At 29.7% G+C, this 24,805-nt stretch overlaps 1 protein-coding gene across 2 annotated transcripts in view; it reads right to left on the reverse strand.

Moving 5' to 3' along the window:
* Positions 1-4,428: 4,428 nt before the first annotated feature.
* The window catches only part of LOC136972745 (coiled-coil domain-containing protein 42 homolog), a 28,712-nt gene continuing 8,335 nt past the window's right edge, over positions 4,429-24,805 (reverse strand). For both annotated transcript variants that reach the window (XM_067267364.1, XM_067267371.1), the window contains 8 exons: positions 24,252-24,356; positions 18,644-18,729; positions 16,240-16,354; positions 11,030-11,086; positions 10,251-10,325; positions 4,753-4,910; positions 4,599-4,683; positions 4,429-4,534 (listed from right to left, as the gene is read on the reverse strand). In XM_067267364.1, the coding sequence (XP_067123465.1) occupies positions 4,454-4,534; positions 4,599-4,683; positions 4,753-4,910; positions 10,251-10,325; positions 11,030-11,086; positions 16,240-16,354; positions 18,644-18,729; positions 24,252-24,356 (762 nt within the window). In that variant the 3' untranslated portion in view covers positions 4,429-4,453. The remainder of the gene's footprint in view (positions 4,535-4,598; positions 4,684-4,752; positions 4,911-10,250; positions 10,326-11,029; positions 11,087-16,239; positions 16,355-18,643; positions 18,730-24,251; positions 24,357-24,805) is intronic.

The following is a 24,805-nucleotide window of genomic DNA, read 5'->3' on the forward strand; positions in this document are numbered from 1 at the left end:
TGATGTGTGTTAACTATTAAATAACAATGTTTTCCATTATGAAAATACAGTACTATAATAATGTGTTTGACAAAAGCTATAAAACAGCTAAATATTGTAAGATAACGTAAGTATGTCGAACGTAGTATTCTACATAGCTAGTGATTTACCTACGATCTAATTCTCAGAGTTATTTTTAAATTAATATTATCTTATTTTCTTGCTCAACAATTTCAAGTTTTTAATCAATTTAAACAATAAAATGTAAAATTTCTAAGAAAGATATTTAAATGTTACATACCAATGTTGGCTGCAATGATGAAAACTAATCAGTCCCTTTAACAATGGAACAATATTAAAATGATTCACATATATGGACATTGCTGTTAAAATCAAGTGAGAAAAATGTGAAAATTCACGAGAGAGAGAGAAATGTCAGAAAACATTTGCAAAGTGATTTCTTCTACTTATATTTATAACAAAATATCATTTTGGTTATTTAAATTTATATTTATTGAATCCAGGAGAGAGGATTATTATAAAATTATTTGTTAGAAAACAGTTTTCAAAACTTGACTAAGTAGAAAAGCAAAAATTCCTTAAATATTTTTGTGAAATTTTCTGATGCAAAATCATTGAATTAGTTATTCCTTCTTGAAAACTGATAACTAAACACTACCATGTATTATTCTAGTGTAAGGAAAGAATCATTTAGGCCTTAAATCTGGAAATTTTGTAATAAAGACAGTTTCTCACAAATTTACAGTTATTTCTTCTCCATTGCATATTTTATTATGAATTTTTCATGTATTTATTAAAAGTTAAAATTTAAATCATGTAAAAAAATCTAAACTCAAATTAATAGCACAACAAAATATAATTAATGACATAGTATTTGTTACAAACATTATAATATATTGACAAATATAAAACTTCAAAACACAACTTCTTTATATTTTAATTTCATAAACTGAAATCTAATATAATTGTTATAGAACTAGACATAAGGTAAATCACTATATAAAAAGTGCTTTTGCATTAAAAATTAAACTTGAAGTTCTAGAATCTAGAATGCTCAATATTCATATTAGATAAAACTATTGTCTCAGTTCTTGTGATATTAAATGATTGTATAATTATATTTTAAGCAATGCAAATTCTGTAAACTTTATAATTTGATTTATATAACTTAAAACACGTTTTTGTATTTATGCCTATAAAAGAAAATAAAATTGATAAATTAGAAAGTTATTCTTTCCTAGAATTTTTCTTTTAGTAATTGATCACATTTGAATCATTACTCGTGAATTTTATTCATTTATTTAGCACTCTGAAATTATGTTTCAATTTAATCGGAAGTATTTACAAAAATTGTAATGTTTTGGTACAAATAAATTTAATTTCAGAATTTTATCATCATAATCTAACCATATTTGATGTAAATTCTAGGAACAATTTCTCAAATGTGTTTTCAAGGATTTGTGTAATTAAAATAAGTGGAGTTTGTGTGATTGTGACTAGAAGGAATAATCTAAAGTAATTTTGCCTCCTCTTCAGATTAAACTTAGGGTGATTGTAATTTCATTTCTTGAAGCATTTATGACTCAAACTAATATTGCAATGAATCTCGGCTGGAAAAATCTGTTAAAAAATGTTTTAAATTAAAGTAACAGTTTATATTTGCAATTCACAAAAGCAGTTGTAGAATAGTGTCCTGTTAATGAAAGTTACTAGAATCAGAAATGTGGAAATGTCATCATTTCCATTGACAACATGAAATTAGAAGTTTTAATTTGTGATTTGAGGATAAAAATTTCTTAATCAGTTTATAATATAAGAATGAGCGAGCCATCATAGTCTGCACCTTTAATAGTGGATGGAATAAAAGGAACACTAACATGTTAAACCCAGTTAATAGGCCATCTTCAGCCATGGACAGATGAAAGTGGAATAGCATTCCTTCAGCTCCATCCAATATTAAAGTGCATTGATTTAGTGGAAAATAAGTGATGCTCTGCATAAGTCCTGTGTTTGTCTGCAATTGCACTCAAACAACCGCATGATCTTTTTGCGAATATGTACAATTTGGCAAGGTTGGCGTCGTGACGAAACTGGAAATTTGAGGTCAAAGTTCACCAGTAAAGTCTGTGGACTATTTGCAGGTCACGAGCTATTGTATGCTATGCGTTAATTGACTTTTTGATTGCTGTCAATTTACATTGTGCATGATGATGGTCAGTCATAGAGACCAACTTGTGGCCAAACATGCATGTGTGTTTAAAACAGGCACATCATCATAACCAACAAAAACATCGTCTTCCCCAGAAACTACATGTTTTAAACTGCTTTAGACAAGATTATAAGCATGTCACCATATTTTGTTTTTTGTGTGAAGCCAAAACAAAAAATCCTATGCCACAGAACTCAATTTCATTTTCCTAGAAAATACCTAGTAAAAAATATATTCCATAATCTATGACCACTAAAATATTCTAAATATGTACTATACATGTCTGAGATTACCAAATATATCTGACAGGTCAATATATTTTACGAATCTAATAATAGATTTTAATGAACTAACCTATTATTTGTTTACATCGTTGAAAAAATGTATAGAAATTTAGTAGTGCAATTGACATTTGTCACTGACTAGAAAACTAATATTTGTCTTTGATAAGTTTGTGGCAATTCTGTGTACTTCCGTACAGGAACACAGTTGATTGATCATGTGCACTTTATAAAAATGATATGAAGGGCAATAGCCCAAAATGCAGTTTCATCAGATACGTCAAACATTTACTAGTGACTGCTGGAGTATCCAAATTTTTTTAAAAACCAAAGGGGTAGAACTAAAATGAAAGTTAAAACTTGCTAAAAAATTGGCAAATAGAAAAATTAACGCACTAAAATGAAAGGTGTAAAGTACTTCACTATATGACAGTCCAGTGTACTTACTTCCAGACCTAAAAAATTGTTCTGGATGTTGATGTTCATATTAATCAAAGTACAGTAGAGAGTTGTTAATCGGAACACCGGTAATCGGCACGATTTTCAGTCGGACTGTATCGTGCTGAATCGAACGTTTTTGATACTAAATTTACTTCTAAAGTATAATTTTCATAATTCTTTAAAAACTCTAAAAAACTTTAGATTCCAAGTAAAAATATACTCCTCTTTAACTCCGATTTCGAGTGAGTTATTTAGACAATAAAGGACAAAAAATGCTATACTTTGATCAACTTCTTTATTTTATTTCCCAAATGCATTTCACAACGCCTCATCAGTGGGTAGTTGAGTCTTGGTAACCTCCGTACCTTTTATGCTGGATGATGTTTTCCCAGCATGCATCTATCTGCATACAGTCATTCAGATTAATTAAATTTGCATATTCTTTTATACAAAAAATAATTATAATTTTCACGTTTTTATATTCTTCAATATATTTATTTTGTTTGTACAAAATGCAGAAATAATTTTTAACGATTATAATAATAATTGAGGTGGTTGTAAAATTTTCGTTAGGCTTAAAATTGACGAAAATTCAACACGAAGCAACACGCAACGGAGAAAAATTTGAACATCAGACAGGTTAATGTATTTTTTCGTACATAATGGGTAATCGGAAGAAATGACTAATCGGAACAACCCCAGTCCCCAATTGATTCCGATTTTCGACACTCTACTGTAACACCTTCAACAATAGATAAGATTTTTTTGCAGCAGCAGTTTTCAAAGGTGCATAAAAACATGCACTATTTTAGTGAATGCTTATGCTTATGCTGTCTTACTATGTTTTTATATATGCAATTGGTAGGTTTGATTGAATTAAAAAATTAGATACTTCCTTAAATAATTAAAAATCATCAACAATGAATAGATGGGATAAAGAATTATATTATTATTATCTCTTCATTGATTGTAAAATAACTTTCTTTTGCCATCTTGAAACGTTACAAAAAAACAACACTGTCAAACACCATTATGCCTTATAATGACAAGCCTGTAAATCCAGCCCATGGATTGTTGAGGAAAGATTCCGTCGAGAAGCAACGCCATGCTTGCTGATTAATGAAGTTCCATAACAAAAAACAATTACACTGAACTTGTTCCTATTCAAAACTATTTCAGTGAATCTGTAGTCTGTATTTTGGTTTTTATTGTATAAAAATACATTTTTGCAAAGAAGTGGTTGGTTGTATAAAACTATGAATATCAATATTTCTGTTTTGCAAGAAATCCTTATGTGAGAGGAAAAATCATTTGGTTTAGTACTGTACTGTACATGTAATGATTACTAACCTGCAAATTTAAATTTTATATTGTATATTCAAATAATAGATGATAAAAATATTATTTTATTTTGTTACCATAACAAAATTTCCTAAACTTATGGTATTTGTTTTCTAAAAGTAAAATATTATAATCAAAGAAATAAATAGTCAAAAATAAATTTAATTTTCTTTACTATAAACTAAGATATACTTTCCACAGACAAACGAGTACTTTTCATTTCTTCCACCACTTCCTTCCAATCAACAATAAATTCTTGAATCTATTCAAAACATAAAACATAGTTTAATAGTGCAGATTTTTATTTATCTTTTTTTTTTTTTTACCTTTTCAAGTTGTTGCATTGTGTCTTCAGTATGAAAATCCAGCTTTTGATGCTTGATGATTATATTAAATAAATTATGGACTGCCCTAAATACATATAAAACAAATTTTCAGTTATAGTTTTTAAAATATGTTTAAAATGTGTGATAAAATTACATTTTAATTTGTCCTCTTTCTAAACATTTCGTACTCATGGCATTTTTCAAATGGTTCCATCTCGATTCACATTTCAATGCTTCGGTCAATGCATGATCCACGTGTCTTTGTAACTTGGCTATTTGATTATTATATTCTAATATTTCGTTGTTTTTATCCTGGTGATAAAATACACAAACATGTTTCAATAAGAAATAAAAGTTTTCATATAAAGAACAATTTTTCATTTATCTATTAAAAATGAAAAAAAATTTAGTGCCCACAAGCTGGGGAAAAAATTAACTCTATCCATGTCCATCATATGTTTGAACATGTCCACAATGAAGTGATGAGAAACAGGGTCTGATCTCCAGGATGAACTGTCCACAAAAAACCTCTAGAGCTGCTTGTTTGAATGCTGGGTTCATGAGAGTGGTAGGTAATGCCTTAACCATCTTGGGCATCTGGCCAAGGTACTTTTGGTACAGACTATACCAAAAGTTCCTTGCTGAACCTTTAACATTTTTTTTATTATGACATGATCTGGCATTAAAACATGACCTATGAACAAATCATCAGCTATACTCAGAAATTTTTGGAAGTGTCTACCTTCCATCTAGAAGCAGAGAACCATATGACAATGTGCAAAGTGCAGCCAAAAAAGTTTCATGCCTTGCATAGGAATGCATAGATGTCTTGAAGGAAGTGTGACACACTACTGTTTCACCCATTCTTGCAGTTTGAGGGTGCCTCGGGTATTGTGGTTTGAGGGTGCCTCGGGTTTGAGGGTATTGTGATGTGATTTGCAGGTTTGCTACTAGAGATCAGATTGTACAGAAAAGTGTCATCTTGGCAACTGTATAACATGGCTGATATTCAGTTCCTGCATTTGCAAGAAAAAAATGCAAAACAAATTCACAAGGAGAAGTAGCAAGTGTATGGCAATGACTGTCCAGCTTATAGTGTTGTGAAAAAGTGAGTGTGAGAATCCTGGGTTTAAAATTTAATAATTGAATTAAATAAAAAGCTTAACAAAAGTACAAAATTTGGAGAATCAACGAGGAAGTTAGTAAGATTCTATTAATGATAATGATGATGATAATTTCACCATATAACTACAATATTAATGGTGAATTCTATCAAGGTACTTATGTCACAAGAGAGTTTTACAATTAACATGTGGTATGATAAGTATTCAGACAATAAAAATTCCTGTAACAGTTTCTTGACATACTACAATATTAACATTAATACTGTAGTAGTTCTTAGCATCATGAATAAATCTAAATTACAAATCGCAAATACAATATTATTTATATTTAGAATAAATCATGTTGTTTTATTGTTAAGTGCATTGTTGCAGTGGCATGCCATGACATCTGATGATAGGGAAGTGTTTCTGTAAGAAGCCAACTTCCAGGGTCAATCAATTAATTGTGCATCAGTAATGGTAATAATTGATTGGGGTCCATTTGCATTCATTTGTTCAATAAGCCGGTAAAAATCACAGACTTCTCTAAATTTATTTTTAATAGATTATCTGATGTACTTAATAAATAAACAAGTTCAATATAATTACCTCTGTTATTAGATTCCCTATGCCTTCTAAATGCCGATCCTTGCTTTGATTAAAAAAAAAAAACATATAACATAGTTATGGCTAATATATTGTAAAATCTAAATTAATAGATCTATCTTGTTGTAATTTTCAATATTTATTTTACATTGTTCACTAATGTTAAATTCTATTCTGCTTTGATTTCCAAATTGCTTCAATTTTACGAAAAAATTGATGTGACATTTACAATTTTCGTATCTTCTGCCAGCTTTATTCAAATTATTTAAATCGTCCAAGCCTTCTTATTCCACACACTAATTTCATTTGAAAATAGTGGGCGAGGCCAACAAAACAATTTTTGCATCCACAAAGCCATTTTATGTCTTCATAAATTTAATCGTGAAAATGTCGAACAAATGTTTTGTCGACGTATTTATATTTAATTTAGGCATTGGTCTTTCTCTTTTAATAATGTTTTTTTTTTCATTATATGGTCTTGAGCCAAACTTTTAAAATAAATTTTCAATATCGCAATTACATTCTGAATCGCGAGCCACGATATAAGGGCTAAAATTAAAAATAAAATTTTAAAAACTTACTTGGTGAAATAAAATGTGTGGTGGACATACATACCTGGCACAAAATATTCTTCAATTGTATTAATATACTTTTAAAGAAAATTATAATTAAATATAGCTTTGTAAAAAAATGTACATAAAAATAACATAAAATCGTCACTTTTTAAATCATAAAACAATCCACGTAGTCAAATAGCTCCCTACAAGTGGCTAATGATGGAATCAGAGACAGTCCTGCAGGTGTGCAGTGTGTGCATGCACGCAGGCGAGGGTGTGCCGATACTGGTCAATGTCAAATGTTTCTTTTGTGGCATCACTAGTATACCTCAAAGGACACAACAGGGTTGTTGTAAATTTTAAACAAGCCACCATAGCTTCTCAACATAGCTGAAAAAATCTACATATGTTAAACTTAATAGATTGTCCGTCATTTGTTTCTAACTAATTCGTTTTAGGACGAGGTGTCCACAGAAATTTCCAAAATTTACTACTTTTCAGTCACTCTCATTGAACTGGAAAAATTTCTCTTTATTACATCTAATATTACGAAGAAATCAGTCCCCACTGCACTTGGCTAGAGATTGGTTTGGTTAACCTTTTAAGTAAAATTCTGACTCTTTCGGCAGGGTTTTATTTATGTCCCTAATTCCCTAATCTCTTGATTATTTAACTACTACTTAAGTAGAAATAAGTTGAAACCGGTTACTTTGTACTTGAATATTTGTAGTCTTGGGAAAGAAGTGGAAAGAAATTTTTATGACGACAGATACATAAGTAGTAAATTTAAGGAATATAAATTCTAGAGCTTTATTTGTACCTTGTGTGTCTCATTCATTAAATTTGATTGTAAATGATGCTGCCAAAGTAACAATTAATTTTTTTAACATTGTGCAAGAATTGTACACGTTTTTTCTGCATCCCGTTATAGATGGGACATACTAAATCTTAATATCACTGGTTTAACATTAAAATCCATAAGTAATATAAGATGGGAGAGCAGAATAAATATATCAAATATTTTAATAGATTTTTATATAATTCTGTCAACTATACAGAACGATCATAAAAACATGCCAGTAAATTCCTATCAGTTGGGTTAAATTGTAAATCTACTCATGATTCATATAATCAGGCGAGGGCAGCCAAATATCTAGCGGGAAGGCAGCTAAACAGCCCAAACCAGAATCATTTGAAGCGTTATACGATATTTTGGTGTGTGGCTTCCACCAGCTAAACAGGATGAGGTTGGTGCTCTGTAAAGCACGTGCGCAAATGCCTATAACCTGGATGCTTTACACCATTCAGTTATTTTTGCTGTGGAAGCTGATCCAGTTTCAACAATACAGTGCTTCAATCCCACCACTGATATTCAAATACACTCAAACCTGTTTTTGTGCAATTTTTTTGTCGGTACACCAATTTGATTGAAATTCATATACCACACAAAAAAATCGCACAAAACAAATCGTACAAATAAAAAATCGCACAAAAAAAGACCGCACAAAAACAGGTTTGAGTGTATACAATAGCAATCTTATTGTTTTTTTCACATGTAGTATAAAAATTTGTAATAATAAAATACATAATGCAGTTATAATAAAATATTAATTTTAATTAATTCAAAGTATGTTAAAATATGAAAATAATCGTGCAATATGTATTTATATTTTAGAAAATACAAAGGAAGTGGCACTTCCACCGCTTCCAAGGATGGCACACCAGTGCATTGTTGAGTGATTCTCTTCTGGGTGTTACATCTCTCTTTTATCCCTTCTCTATCTGTTTACCTGTAGAGCATCTGCTTAGTGTAACAACCGGTTTCCTGTGTTTTGATTAAATACACAGGTGATGTCAGAAAAAAATCCTGACCTGAGGGGCTAGTTGGCTTTGTCACAAAAGTGAGAATTTCAGTGTGGCTGAGGCTGTATCAACCTGGAGAACAACCCTCAGTGGATGATCATCATCTGTTTAGAACAATGACAGCATCAAAAGTAGAGGAAGGAGCTGATGCTTGCAGACCATCGATAATATAGTGCACAAACCTGGCATTAGTCATGATCAGTTTGCTATATATTGCATAAAGATCTGCACATGTCCAAGATGGGTTCACAGTGGGTTCCAAGAATGCCGATTCCTTTCCAAAAGCAAGCAAGGGTGTAATCATGGAAGCACAGTTTGGAGTGCTGTCACTCCAATCAAAATGACTTTTTTAACCATTGGTAACTCTGAATGAATGCTAAGTTTATAAGATCTAGAAACCAAATAGATGATAAATACTTGCACTGTTTGCTCATCACTATCACTGAAAAATACCAAAATGCAACCATCAGCTGCCTAGATGTTGCTTTCAGTTTTCTGGAATTCTCAAGGTTCTCAACCCAAGCAACTACCTGGACAAGGGACAGACTATCAATAGCAGATATTATAGTTCATTTCTGGTCAACTTACATCTGAAGAACAAAAGGTGAAGAAAAGTCACAAAAGGATTGAGATTGCTGTACAATAATGTTCCTCCACAGTCAAATTCACCCACCAAATGCACTCATCAGCATGGATATGAAATTTTGTCACATCTGTTGTAGTTGCTTGATTTTGCACCATCGAACTTCTTCCTCTTCCAGGAAATGAAGAAACCTCTTTGTGGACACCATTTTCCTTCTGAAGAGGCTGCCTTTTCCAAAGTGGAGGAATGGTTTTCAACACAAAACACAAAGTTCTATTCTGGCAGCCTCTGACAAGTGATCCACCGATGGGAGAAATGTGTGGAGAAGGAATAAAGTATATACCAAATTTCAACCTGCTCTGCCCATGTGTTCTATGTGAGGCACAAAACTTTTTGATTACCCTACATATATATATCCATACTCACATATCATAACTTTGTTGGCATGATACCCATTATGCTTGTCATAATGTTGAGTTTCGGGTCATCCAAATTACAGAAATTATTTATGTAAGCTACTCTTTGTCAGATTTATTTTCATGGGAGTATCTAAAGTTATGGCCACCTTATTTGCAGACTTAAGTCTTTAGAAATGATGTGATTATCAAAAATCTGATCCAGCTTTCACAAAACCTTCAAACAAGTTCATACAAAGTAGGCTTACTTATTAGATAGGCTTAAGATTATTGGATAATCTATTACAATCATAAAATTAACTTTTATATTTTAAAAATAAAAATATGATTAATTATTTTCTATTGATTTTTTGAATCTCTTTGTTAATTATTCTATGGCCAAATTTGCATAAACCAAAAAGTTATATGCTTATTAAAAATTGATAATTTTTCTCTTGCACAAATTTAAGTTTTATAAATTATTCACATAAAATATAAAACTAAGATAAACTGAAACTATGTTTAAATTTTAACGTATAACATACATCTATATATTGCATCATTTGAGTTCTTTCTGCCTCAATTTCTTCATTGAAAAGTCTTCCTTGTTCTGAAAGTTCCTGTAAGCAAATGAAAAATTTTTTAAATACTTGGAAGTTATTTAATAAATAAGTTATAAATATTGATACATCAATTTATTTGATTATCCATAAATCAAATAAATTTTAGCTTGATGGCAGATTTTCAAATTAGATTTAGATTTTTAACACTAGAAAATCAAAAATTAATCTGATTATAAATGGTTATAGTTTTCAGTGCCCTTTTGTCTGTCCATAAATAAACAACAACAACAACAACAACAAAGACAATCATCCAAAATACAGTATACGTTATCTCTAATATACCATTCTGCCAAATATGAAATGATAATTAGTCAGCCAATCAAATTATGCAAAAATGGACCAAATATTTAAACTCAGCACCCTTGAAAATCCCAAATACATATTTTGTGCTCACTGGTAACTTTGTATTAATTAATTTTCCTATTCAAATGCCACCATCCCACTGGTCAGATAGAAAGGGAGTCTGATGTAGATGGGTTGAAGTCAATATAAAAAGTTTACATCTTCCAAGTGTATCAATACTTCAATCATGATCACTTACGTCTATTTGTGTAAAAAAAATAACTATTAAATTCCCAAACAGCAATGATTTCATTCACCACACAAATCAACAATTGTAATAGATCTGTTTATAAAATATATATTAAAGAAATTGAAAATGAGATAATTAAATAAATGATTTAAAACAAAATTAAACTCACCTTTAACACAATCATCAATATTTCAAATCGATTTACCACATCATTAACAGTACTAAACTAAAATAAAATTGAATTTTTTAATTATTTATTTATATTTCTAAAAACATAAAAGTAATACAGGTACTCCTCACTTTACGACCTATCTGCTTAACGACCACTCGCACTTACGACCAATTGAGTTTCGACCTGCAATTCGGGGAATTCCCTTTCTCAGCTCGAAGGTCGATCAGTGGCAAATGGTGACATGCGCACTAAGCATACTATAATAGGCCTACACGTACTAAAATTGTCTTATAGTACGCTATTAGCCTATTATAGTACTATAATAGTCTTTTTATGAATAAATTTGAAGTTTGTTGCATAATTTGTATAATTTTACAACGATCCTATATTCCCGGCGCAAGCTCCTCGCTTATCAACCAATTCGCTTAACGACATAGTCGCCGGAATGGAACTCGGTCATAAAGTGAGGAGTACCTGTACATAGTTAATGTTTCAGTTAAGTAATGAATATTTTAAATCTCTAATGAACATCATGTATGAGACATTCAAAAAGTTCCTGGAAAATGTAAACAAAAAGACAGTATATTGAATTTAGCACTTAAATGGTGTTGCTACCCTTTTAAGCATTTCTGATAGAAATCAATGCTCTTTGATTCTAGCCACTGTACTGCAAAATGTTTCACCTGATCTATTGACTGCCAGCAAATGCTTTTAATGACTTTTTTTTAAATTTGAGAATAAGAAAAAAGCCTGATAAAGCTAGGTCTGGTGTGGGTAAAATTGCTTGTCGGTATTCGCACACTACTACTGTGGTAGATCTTGCCAGTGAGTCAGTATATTATTGTGATGGAACAAGACACACTGACAAGTTTTTCCAGGTTGTTTTTCTTTTCAAGTTGCATGCAGTTTTCTTAAAATTGTTTTGTAATAGATTGCTTATACCTGATAAAACAAGTTTATGTTCACATCAATTAATTATAAATAGAGCATTCTGTTTACAAATAACCACTTTCCAGGAACTTTCTGAGTGCCTTTCATATATATATATAATATTTAAAAAATCAAACCAAAACAGATTAGTACAATAACAATTAATGTGTTAATAATCAATTTAGCCACTGTTCATTTTAATATATTGTGAAAGATCACTATTATTGTAAAGATATTGACAAAAGTTTCATCTTATATGTAATTGTAAAAATACATACATCTACATTTATCAAATTATTATTAATTTTACTCAAAGTCTAATACTCTTTTTGTTTTCATTATGTATGAAATTATGGTGGATCATCTATTGCATTATATTCAGTAGTGAATTTGTATGAAGAATCCGTGATTCAGAATTCCAGCTTACTATTTGAAATCACACAAGTAGAACTATCTTATTTATTATTTGAAAATTTTAAAAAATTCCTAGAATCAGTCACTTTGAGTTTATTGTATTATGTCAGAATTATGTACATAATCATACTATTAACATAATAAAGATATCTATTTCATGAGAAATTTAATTCAAAATACAATTTGAAAATAAAAATTACTACATTTTAAACGAAAATAATTTTGCAGGCATTGCAAAAATCAATAATAAATTTTTTAAATAAATTTACAACAAGAAATTATTTATTGTGACATCATCACAATGTTGGCTGCAATTTTTCATCAAGTTTAGTAGTGTCTTGCCCCTGTACATCATACTTTTCCTTCCTGCTATTTAACATCTGGCATGAAGATCAAGTTGTATTACATACTTTTCCTATTAACAATGAAGTCATGCCAATCGTGTATCAAACTCCATCAATTGAAATAACATGACTTCTGTCCAAAAGAGGAAGTTTATATATAGTTAATTGGGGCCTCCCATCCCCAAGTTTTCCATATATGGTCTTGACTTTCATCTATCTAACACTGTTCTCGAGATTAAGGAAGGACAGACAGACAGTGGGAATTTATATGTCTACAATTTTTTTCAAATTACAGCCCAATAATGAAAGTAATTGAAGTTACGTATAAATTTCTATTATGCCCATTTGTTACAATATATAGTAATAGGCACTAAACAAAAAAGAAGGAAAAATAAAACTAAAAATATTGCAATAAAAAATTTTTTTAATTGTAATAAAATATCAACTCAAAATGTTCATTTGTAATGTTTGCTCACTAAAATACAATTACACTGAACAACAATGATTTTGTTTTGGGCTCAAAATTAGCATATTCTTATGTATTTTCATCTGCTGAATTCAAAAATCATCATAAAAATGACCGATTAGCTCTTGCTTTGGAGATACAGTGATATGTTATTTTTTAGAGTCTACATTTGTACTTTGGAGAAAATTTATTTTTTGGGAGTTGTCACACCTCTCACACTGACATAGCAAAAAACGTTCTCCATATGTTTGTAGGTTATAAACATAATAAATGTAGCTATGACTTTGAGTTTAATATTGCTTCTGTTTTTCTTGGTTAAAATATCTGGTTTTGGAGTACTTTTGAACTGTAACACTGGTTATACCAAAATGCCACGAAAATGTGTAAATTTAGTGAACAATTTTTGTTATACTCGTAGTGAAATAACATTTTCGTCACAGAAACACAATCTGACGCCTCTTCTGAAGACTGCCTATCACCATTATTTGGGTATAAAGGTAGGGGCAGGATAAGTCATGGGCTCCATATTGCAACTCTTGTTCAGTTATACTATGAGAATGACTGAAAAATAAAAAATGATCTATGGCTTTTGCTGTGCCTATCGTTTGGCGGGAGCCTACAAACCATACGGATGACTGCTATTTCTGCTTGACTTCACTTATAAAGGCAGGATTGTCAATGAAGAAAAAAGAAACAGTTCAACACCCAAATATTCCATCTGCAGTTTGACCTATTCTACATTCTGATAGTTTACCAGTTCCTACTCCATTCCAACATTATGAGCTTGAAGTAGAAAATGAAAAAAGTGTGGGAGAAGAAGAACCCAACAAGCATTTCACATTCCATGACCCTGATTTTGAGATAAAAGATGATACACCACAGACTGAATTAAGCGAAATTGAGTGATCTCATTCAAGATCTAGTCTTGTCAAAGAATAAAGCGGAACTTCTAGGGTCAAGACTACAGCAACGGAATCTTCTCCAACGTGATGTCAGGGTCTCACAGTACAGAGAACGTCAGAGGGATCCGATTTCTTTTTTTGAGAAGAAAAACAATCTGGTTGTTTGCTGTGACGTTAATGGCTTGATGAAATGTTTGAATTTCAAATTCAAACATTTTCAAAAATTCAAAAGCACTTTCAATGTTGTTAGCATATGTAATTAAAATGTGTCATTTCTTCTTAAGCCATTAAAATCACATACTGCCACCTCTTGTATATCACAGAAACTAGAGCTAATAAAAATTTTTCTTTGTCATATTCAATTTTATCACCCCAAAATTAGTAAGATTCCACTCATGAAATAAAGGAAACATTCAAAAACATTTTTTTTGTTGTCCAGTGTTATCAGTGTATGTTAAATTTTCTATTGTAAAGATCAATAACATTTACCAAGAGTTTTTACATTGTATCAATATCATTTCTGTATTATATACTTTGAAAGAAATATTATTTAGAAATTATTTAAATATTTTCTCTGTCATTTATAATTTGTAATGCTTGCCATAATATACACTAAATGTGCTTCTTTGCATATGCTTTAAATTTATCAGGTTGTAAAGGATAAAATTTATACATTTTGAAAAAAAACTTCATTGACAATTAACTCAACAATGATTACAGTTAAGTCTTTAGGTAATCACCATACCATCTTGCCACCTTTGCTACAAACTTTCAATCCCATGAGCATAGAATGACTGGGGTTTTTCTTTCAAGAAAGTCTGAGCATCTGGTATTATCATTGAATTGTATATTGGCAATGTGGTTCTGCAAGGCAATAATCAGTTGGTGCCAAGTCAGTCTGTAATGTAGATGAGGCAGAACCTCCCAGCTCTGACTGGCCAGCTTCTCTAACGTCATCTTTGCTCCATATGCTGGCACGTTGTTATGGTGGTATCAGACTTTGTCAATTTTTGGATGAAGTTCTTTGATCTTGGTGTTCAAATGATCGAGCTGTTCACAACAGAGCTCTTTTGTATCGGTAAGATTGATTGAAAGCAACTCTACCATGATGATGCCAAATGCAGATCATAGCCTTCTTCTGCACGATCAATCAGCCCTTTGAAATTTGCAACAGCTGGTTGATCTTTGTTTACTCATAAATACTTTAATAAATGCTTTGCTGATGAAACTGTGAGCCTTTGTTGCATTGTGGCCACTTTTGAAATGATAGAACAACAGCATGAAAATGTGTTCTTTTGAAAGTTTCATATTGTCAGACATTGCTGATGAATCTATTTCAATGAAACATATTACAATGCTACCTGGTTACTCTACGTATATACTCACATAAAACATTCTAGAACATTTTTTTTCTAGTTGTTTCTAAACAAAATCAAAATGTCTAAATTTCATCTTTACTACTTGATATTATTCACTTGCTACTTTATATCTGTAATGCAATTAATCCAGTGATAAAGCTAGTTCTCATTCCTAGCTATTTCATTACATTGATGAAAAATTAGGACTAAACTGAATTTGATTCTATGCATGGAATGTCAAAATTCTCAACTATAGTAGCCATCTAGTCAACATTACTTTTCCTTTTTTGCAACATTTTGACGGATAATGCAACAAATAACATAAAATAGCCTTTCAATACTTTGCTGGATGGCTTAGCGAAGTGTTTCCATTTAAAATTATTTTGAAGATTCAATGTGTTAATTTTTATTTAAAAAAATTTTTTTATAAATTTGCAAATATTTTGTAATAAAGAAATGTTGAGACTGGCTTAACAAATTTGACAAATGTGGTGATCGAATATAACATGTCAAGACATTGTTCCCAATTCTACCAGATCACAGCTTTAAATTCATAAATCAGAAGAATAAAGATCTGTTTACAGAACAAAAACTTTTATGTAATGTAATATAATTTATTTAAATATTAAAGTTTTCAATACAGACTATTAATTTCTGATATTGTTTTCCAAGTTCATTTTATCATATGAGAATAACATGATTTCTATTCACTAACTACTTGTAGTAAAATTTAGTAGAATTTAATAATGAATAATTTTAATTGACTTATGTTAAAGATAAAATTTCAATTTACCTCCCCACTACTATCAACAACTTTTCTTACAAATTCTTGAAAGACTTGATAATTTTGAATTTGTTGGTTTAATTTATGTTCTTTCTGTTGTAAAAGTTGTATTTCTTCTTTAAGACTATGTAAAAATAAAAGAACTCTATTAACACTAAATTTAGAGTTTTATGAAAGTAAATCAATTACAATATTTTAAAATATTGTACTTATCAGCAAATATTTAACAGAGCTGAAAAATCAAAACAAGCAAATCAACAAAATAATATAAAAGACTGTAATGATGACAAAGTTATATAATACAATTAGAAACTGAATATGACTATTTACAAAAATATAAAATTTTCGAGTCCTTTCTTACATCCTTTTTCTGGTTTTAGTTTATAGAACGCCGGATCCTCTAATAAAAGGTCGGCGTTTCGATCAATTTTAACTTTGTGTGAAAATTTTCTTATAATTTACCTGTTGTTCGAATGAAGTTTATTCAAGCCAATACGCTGTTACTTCTGTGGTGGAGTGAAAAAGGATGTAAGAAAAGACTTGAAAATTTTATATTTTTGTAAATAGTCATATTCAGTTTCTAATTGAAGATATCCTTGGGTTGTTCATGTTATGTTACGTGTGCTTTTATATAATACATTTTAGCACTGTTACATAATAAAACAAAATATATAAGATAATCCATTTGGGATGTCATAAAATTAAAAATGTGTAGAAAATAAAGTAATTAAACATCATTAAATATTAAATGAATGTGTTGGAAGGTTGTCAGTTTTGGAATGAAACATGTTCATTTTGATATTCAGCCATATGATGGCACATGTGCTTGAAAACACAAAATAGCAGTCACACCACAATAGAGTGCCTAATGTACAGTATAATATGTGAAATGAAAGAGACTTATGTCCAGAAAGAGTTCTGGTGAATTTATGAGTGTTATCATGCTCTATCACATCAGGACAATGTGAAATAGTACCAACAGCTCCTGCAAGTGGATTTGACTTTATCTCACACTAGAGGAAAAATTCATGGCAGGGGCAAAAGAAGAAAAAGTTTGCAGACCATGATTCAAAGACTACAAATTTGCTGTGTTGTTTATCAGTAACATAACATTCCATACAGCATACATCAGAGAATTATGCATTGATACTTGAAAATGTTTCCATATCACTTGCATATGCATGATTACACATCCACCCAGTATGAAATGTGACCATCCACCATGATAACCATGCTAAGTGTTTAAGCAGGAAATGACATCCTTCCAACCCATGTACATAACATTTAGTAACCTCTAGTAGCATTACTTTATTTTTCTACACATACAGTCGACTCCGCATAAGTTGTCACCCAGATAACTTGACACCATCAGTTAAGTAGTCAGTTCTCTCTGGTCCCAGCTGACTTACATAGGCATTAATGTTAAAAAACTCTGGTTTACTCGACACCGTTTAACTCATCACTACTGGATAAGTCAACATACTTTTGCTGTCCCACACTCTGATAAGTCGTCACCCCTCCTGAAAAAATGAATTCACTCCACACATGTGGTGTGAACTCATTTTTTTTCAGGAGGGGGAGTCGATTTATTTATTAATATATAATTAATATATTTAATAATATAATAATATATTATTATTATTAATATATATATATATATATATATATATATATATATATATATACATATACATATTAATAAAAATGCCTTAACATTTTATGTATAAAATAATAACAGATAAACAAAAAGAAAATATACAATCTACATCAACATCACACCAGAATCCAATTTTGCATTTTCTCACACTAGAGGCATTAAGAATCCTTAGATGTTACTTGCCAACAATTGACAATTGCAAAGATGATGTTTTCAAGGTGTTCATGATCGTTGAAAAAGAAAGTCGAGACAGTTAAGTGCTCAAAATAAACAACACTAAACGAATATTTCAGTTTTTCATCTACAGAGTAATTGTAAATGGAAGACAATGTATTGTAAGCCTATACTACTGTATAACGCATTACTGTATTTTCCTAATTGTAGTTTTGTGGTTTTTTTTTCCAACTTCGCTTTAGTTGTCACATCGGATAACTTGACACATTTCCACTTCACTTCCCCTTGGGGTGTCGACTTATGCAGACTCGACTGTATTTAATTTTATGACATCCCAAAAAGATTACCCTGTATATTATATTGACAAAGATTAGTATTAAACATTTATCATCAATAATTCTGAACAGTTGACAGAGGATTCTATACAAAATACCAATATGCAAAATAAAATTATCTTTTGAATCAGCTATTCCATTCCTCTAGTTCTGAACAATTCATATTGGAATGTAATGGTAGAATGTAATTTTCACTTCAGAAAGTTATGATATTATAATTAAGAAATGGACAAATTTTAAAATGTACCTATTTATTAGGGTTGTATGTCTAGCTTGGCAATTCTCTTCCTCTTCTTTTTTTTTAGCAGCATGAGCTAATTTTACAGAATTCTCCTGAAACAAAATTTAAATATTTATACCTAGAAAATTTGTATAAATGAATACATTTACATTCCAATAAAAAAAATATAGAATATAGTTAATGCCAAATGTTCTTAATATAAAATAAATTTCTCTAATAACTACCATATATTTCTGCAGATAAGACAACCTTCAGATAAGATGAGGTATAAATTTTCGTCAAAATTTTATAGTTTTAGCATATATCTGTCCTATAAGATGACCCCCAAACTATCAATGGCCTATGAATGTAGTTTAGATCAGTGATCATCATCTGGATAATAATACTGTATAGCATATATGAAATTATGTCCTATTTGTAATTTTTTGAATGAACAAATTTTATTTTCTGCCTTGCTATTGTTGCAAATGTTTGCACTGATTCGGGCATTCAGGTAATGACCTCGACTATTCACAAAAACGTCGTACAGGTTATTCTATTTTGTGGACATGCCCTACTCTCTACTAGTAAATAATTACAATTTGTCCATTTTCTTATAATTATTTTTATTTATATAAATTTCAATCTAATTTTTTTGTATCTGTCCTATAAGACGACTCTGGATCTTGGGGGCCTTTTTTTATGATTCAACTATCATCATATCTGTGGAAATATATGATATGTAACTTTAAACTAAGTTATATTTTCTCTCTAACTTAAATATTTAAACCAAATGAGTATGAAAGAGAAAGTGAAACAAAAAGTTTATTTAATTGCAAAACAGGTATGTTTAATCTGTTCTTAGTTCCAAGTATCTATTATCATCCTGCAAATATCAAAAAGTTTATATATTTTTGTAAATAAAAATTATCAGGTACATCATCTGCTTTTATATTACATATTTAAAATGATATGTAGTTATGAAATTTTTGATCATATAGAGAACAAAACATAAAATCAACCAAAGATTTATGAATATAGTTTGGAGAAATATTTAATAGATAAAAACTCAATGAAGTTATTTTAAGAAAGGCAGATCTTCAAGTTGGAAAACTTTGATTATAATGTTAGTGTGTGCTTCTTGTCCTTAATTAGTTATATTATGCTTGTGTTCACTTTGGATGTCCTTGTGAACTAGGACTTGTTATACTGAAGAAAGAGAGACACACCATTTCCAATTAAGATATATTTATTGTAACGTAATCTTGTATGCCACTACGATCGAGCATTTCGGACCAACGCCCCTCCTCAGCAGACGTTACTATTTTCTAATTACAATTTAAAAAATTACACATTAATTTATAAATTAGTTTTTTTTAAAATATCTTAAAAAGTAAAATACCTTTATATGTACAAGTTTATATTTTAATATATCCATATATTTCTTTCAACACTTTCAGAATAGACTTTTAAACCTCAATTTATTAAATTCTTCCTATAATGTCAATAAATCTAATTAATCATAAATTACCAATATAATTTCCTTACTAATTATAAATTAAGCATCCTACCAGTAAAATTTTTTTGAAAATGTAATGTATTATTAAGTAAATGATTAACTGAAAACACAAGAAGTGAATTGGAAATTGAGAGAAATAATAATAAATATTTTTAAGTCTACATAGTTTAACCCTACATTCCTAAAATATTTAAAATTATAAAAACAGTTGTCAAAAGTAAAGGTATTATATTAATTCCAGAACAAACCAACAGATTTAATAGAGTACTAAGACAGAATAAAGTGGAATGGCTCACTAGTATATGCGACAAAGCAAATATAGTATACTCTTTCCAACTGTTTACAAAAATATAGATATGTTGGAGAAACAAAAAAAAAAAAGAGTTAAGGAAAAGGTTAACTGAACATTTAAGAGCAATAAAGTATAACTATTCTAATTTGGCAGTAGTGGTTCATTGCAATACATATGGATGTGAAATAAATCAAAATACAGTAAAAATAGTAAAAACAGAAGAAAATGCCTACAAAAGACTATTGTTTCGAACATCTGGAAATAATTTCATCTAAAGATAAAAAAAAAATGTATGAAAGTTTGGTCAGAATGATAGATAAATCCTTGTATAGTATGTTAAACATTGAGGGTGCTTGAGAATCTTCAAGAGGTGTTACAGCTGTTGAGTGAGCAGAATAATTATCCCATCGGTCGGTGCATTGGTAATCCATTTCACGAATAAGTGATGTTTAAGTGAATAGATACATTTTCAAGAAAATTTTACTGGTAGGATGCTTGATTTATAATTAGTAAAGAAATTATATTGGTATTTATTGAATTGAATTTATTTATATTGGAAATTATATTGAATTGAGGTTCAAAAGTCTATTCTGAAAATGTTGAAAGAAATATATGGATATATTAAAATATAAACTTGTACATATAAAGGTATTTTACTTTTTAAGATATTTTTAAAAAACTAATTTATAAATTAATGTGTAATTTTTTAAATTGTAATTAGAAAATAGTAACGTCTGCTGAGGAGGGGCGTTGGTCCGAAATGCTCGATCGTAGTGGCATACAAGATTACGTTACAATAAATATATCTTAATTGGAAATGGTGTGTTTCTCTTCTTTCAGTATAACAAGTCCTAGTTCACAAGGATGTCCAAAGTGAACACAAGCATAATATGTTAGACTTGGCACTTATCGGAAAGATTGGTAAAAAAGGCAGTTGGACTAGCGTAACCGGTTATGTAACAAAAGAACAAAGAGTGCACAAAGATTACACACAGTCTTGACTCACGGAAGGTCAGCGCTGGAAAGAGGAGAGTGAAATGAGGTCACCTTCCCCAAGGGGTCAACAACGCCACCAACCTTTTATTACATCAGAAGAACATCTACAAAACATCGCGATCATTGATTCCAACATAATATACTTTGATTATAATGTAATACACCAACAACTGCCGTAAATGATCGGGCTAAATTTTGGATAAATGATTATAGATTAGAAATAAATTTGGCACTAGAGTTAGGTGCCATCTCTTGTTAAAATTAATAATTATAATATTTGACTGAATGGAGATTTCAACCACAAGTATAATACCAATAAATTTGCTGAATATATAAAAAAAAAATATTTTGATTTTTTAATTCTATTTGTTATTGTGTCTTTTGAAATTTTCTATGCATTACATTATTTACTGCTATTCCAATATGCCATACAGAAATTCTAATACTTGATATTCATTCAAGCTTTATATTGCTTTTTATGATAAAAAATTTATCATAGAAAGCAATATGTTTAAGAAGATAATTTCACAAATTATTCTTCTTAAAACTGTGTACTTTTAATTACATAAGTTGTCTTTTAATAATGGAATATTTATTTGATGTTAAAATTACACTTTCTTCATATATTATTAATGCTATATTTCTTCTTTTTTACATTTAACTTTCTTTTTGAAACTTTTGTAATTATTTTACCAAATTTATAACTTTTTATGACTCATTAATTTTACAAGTGACCTCCTGATATTTGCTAAATATGTCAATAAAATTATACTGTCCAATTAAATTTTATGTATGCATTCTTAAAAAACTAAACTAATCCTATTAAGTTTAGACAGATATTAAAAAAAACAAGTAAAATGGCAAAGCCATATTTGGGACAAGACTATGTCTCCGAGACTCACTACTAAGCGGGATCACTTTGACGCTCAATGCAGGTCTCATTCTCATTCTCCAATCTTCTTTGGTATCACTGGTTTTGAGTGCAACCATTCAAGCAACCATAAAGAAGTTTCAGAGAAAATAAAAAAAATTCATAATTTAAAAAAAAATATTTCTATAATTACAAAAACAAGGTAACTTTTTAGATAAATATTTATTAGAATTTTTGTATATATATTTTTAATAGAAAAAAATCACAAAGTAAAATTATTCAATAATTTTTTTAAAACAAATCAATATGTCATGAGTGAAATCTATATTTCTTTAATTTTTGATGATGATAAATGAATAAAAATTACCATTCATAGATTTATACCAGCTAACTCATAAGAAAACAGACTATTACTTATAATATATTAATTGTATTTAATTTTTAAAATATCCAAAATTAACAGATTTGCACTTATTAATAGATTGTTATACACAATAAAAAAATCAAAATATTTAAAAACATTTCATATTTAAATCTAGTTGAATCTAAAAGATATATTTTTTATTTCATATAAATAAAAGTTAATTATAATTTAATCAATCATTCCGTTACTGGTTTCTGTGGATTTTTTAAAAAACCTAAAGTTTTTGACTTTTTAATTATAATTGTTTGTAATCATTTTTAGTTTTTTTGTTAGTTTGTTTTTCACCCTTAGCTGTTATAACACCTTAATTAAACTTATTGCCAGGGGCAATAATGGTCTCAGTTTATCAAATGAGCATCTGAAGCGGTTCAATCAAGCCATCTTCACGAAGTGCCCTGATTAGGGGAAAGGAGAAAGTAGTGTGTAGAAAAATATATAACAACAACAGAACTGAGGTGACGACATATTTTTCCCTCAATGGGCTTTTTCTCATGTGAAATGACCATCAAGCAGGTGGAAGAGATCATTGAAGAAAGAAAGGTGAGCATGTGTAGGAAGAAACAAAGAATTAATTACTCTTAATAGAAAGAAGGTGACACCATATATGTTGATCCAATACATATAGTATGGAATAGAATCACTTGAAGACTATTTTGGAATTTTCCTCCTGTTTGAATTAAGGGGTGGAAAATGATGTTTAGATGAAGACTCATCCATGAAAATCTTGAAGTATAATCAGAATATAGATTGAACGTCCCAGAGATGGAACTCAAGATCTGGTAACTAAGGAAACATTACCAGGAGTGTACATATTTAATATATATTGTGATTTAGTATATAAGATATTGTAGTGCTACGCGACTATTGTGTTTGATTTCTGTATTGTTTTGTGATTTTTTGTATTCCGTTAACTGTGTCGGGTTTCACCATGTATCGCGTCATGCAGCCATGCTCTGCCGATTGGTTTACCCTGTGTCACGTGATAGAGAAATTCCCGGATGGAGGGAGGTATAAAAAGGAATGTACGACCTGAGAAAAGACTTTTTTTCCTTCAACTGGCGCTTCGGGCGTTTGGACGTATATGATATTTTGAAGACAAAGGAAGGATCGTTAATGAGAAGGGTCACCTGTTCTGTGCCAGGAAGACGGAGGTACACGTCGTATAATTATCGTGAGGTTACATACTCATTTTTGAGCGTTAATTTTCTCTAATTGTCGGGAGGACCGAAATCTTGTAATTAATTAATCGTATGATTAACCTTTGTAATATACTGTATAGCTATAAGTTAATTGTTACTCGGTGTACATATAAATAAACATGTTGTTAAATTCCTGTAAATTTCTTTGTGAAGTCCTCATTTTATACCCATTTGACAGAAATAATATACCTCGGTATATTAGTTTTCTTAGAATATTGTCGAGATTACATCCCCTTCTATAGCAGTATCAGATTGTTATCAAATATATATATAAATATATATAATTTTCACAAAAATCATTCTAGAGTGAAGGGAGTTACAAAAGAAAACCTACTTGAAGGAATTTTTCATATCTTTTGGTAGAATCTTCAAATAATTTTTCTTTTTCTATAAATTCATTATGTCGTTTTTCTAAGAGTAGCATATTTTTCTTGAATTCCTATAATGAAAAATAACTTTTGTTAAAAAATACAAACAGAAGTTGCTTAAAAGATTATTAAATATAATTATCATTATAGGTTATATTTCACTATTGTATTAATCATTTTAACAATAAATGTATAGTATTTTGTTAAAAATATAAATTACTTATTGTAATCATTTTGGGACTCATCTATACTAATATAACAACTGACTATTATTATTGAATGGAATAAGAAAATTTATTTATTGATTCTGACATTAAATCTTTGGTGAGTACTCCTATAAATATACATGATACGTTTGATGGGCTCTACATTGTAAGCATATGTAGGTATATATATATTCTTCAGATTTTGCAAGATTTAGCATAACATTTCTAGCAATCATTCATACTCACTGTCTCCTGAATTGTTGGAGTTATTCAACACAATTGAATCAAACAAAAAATATTATTTTGTTTATTAC

Source organism: Centruroides vittatus, unplaced genomic scaffold (assembly GCF_030686945.1).
Source record: "Centruroides vittatus isolate TY-2023 unplaced genomic scaffold, ASM3068694v2 contig_1057, whole genome shotgun sequence".
In the NCBI taxonomy this organism is placed as follows: domain Eukaryota; kingdom Metazoa; phylum Arthropoda; class Arachnida; order Scorpiones; family Buthidae; genus Centruroides; species Centruroides vittatus.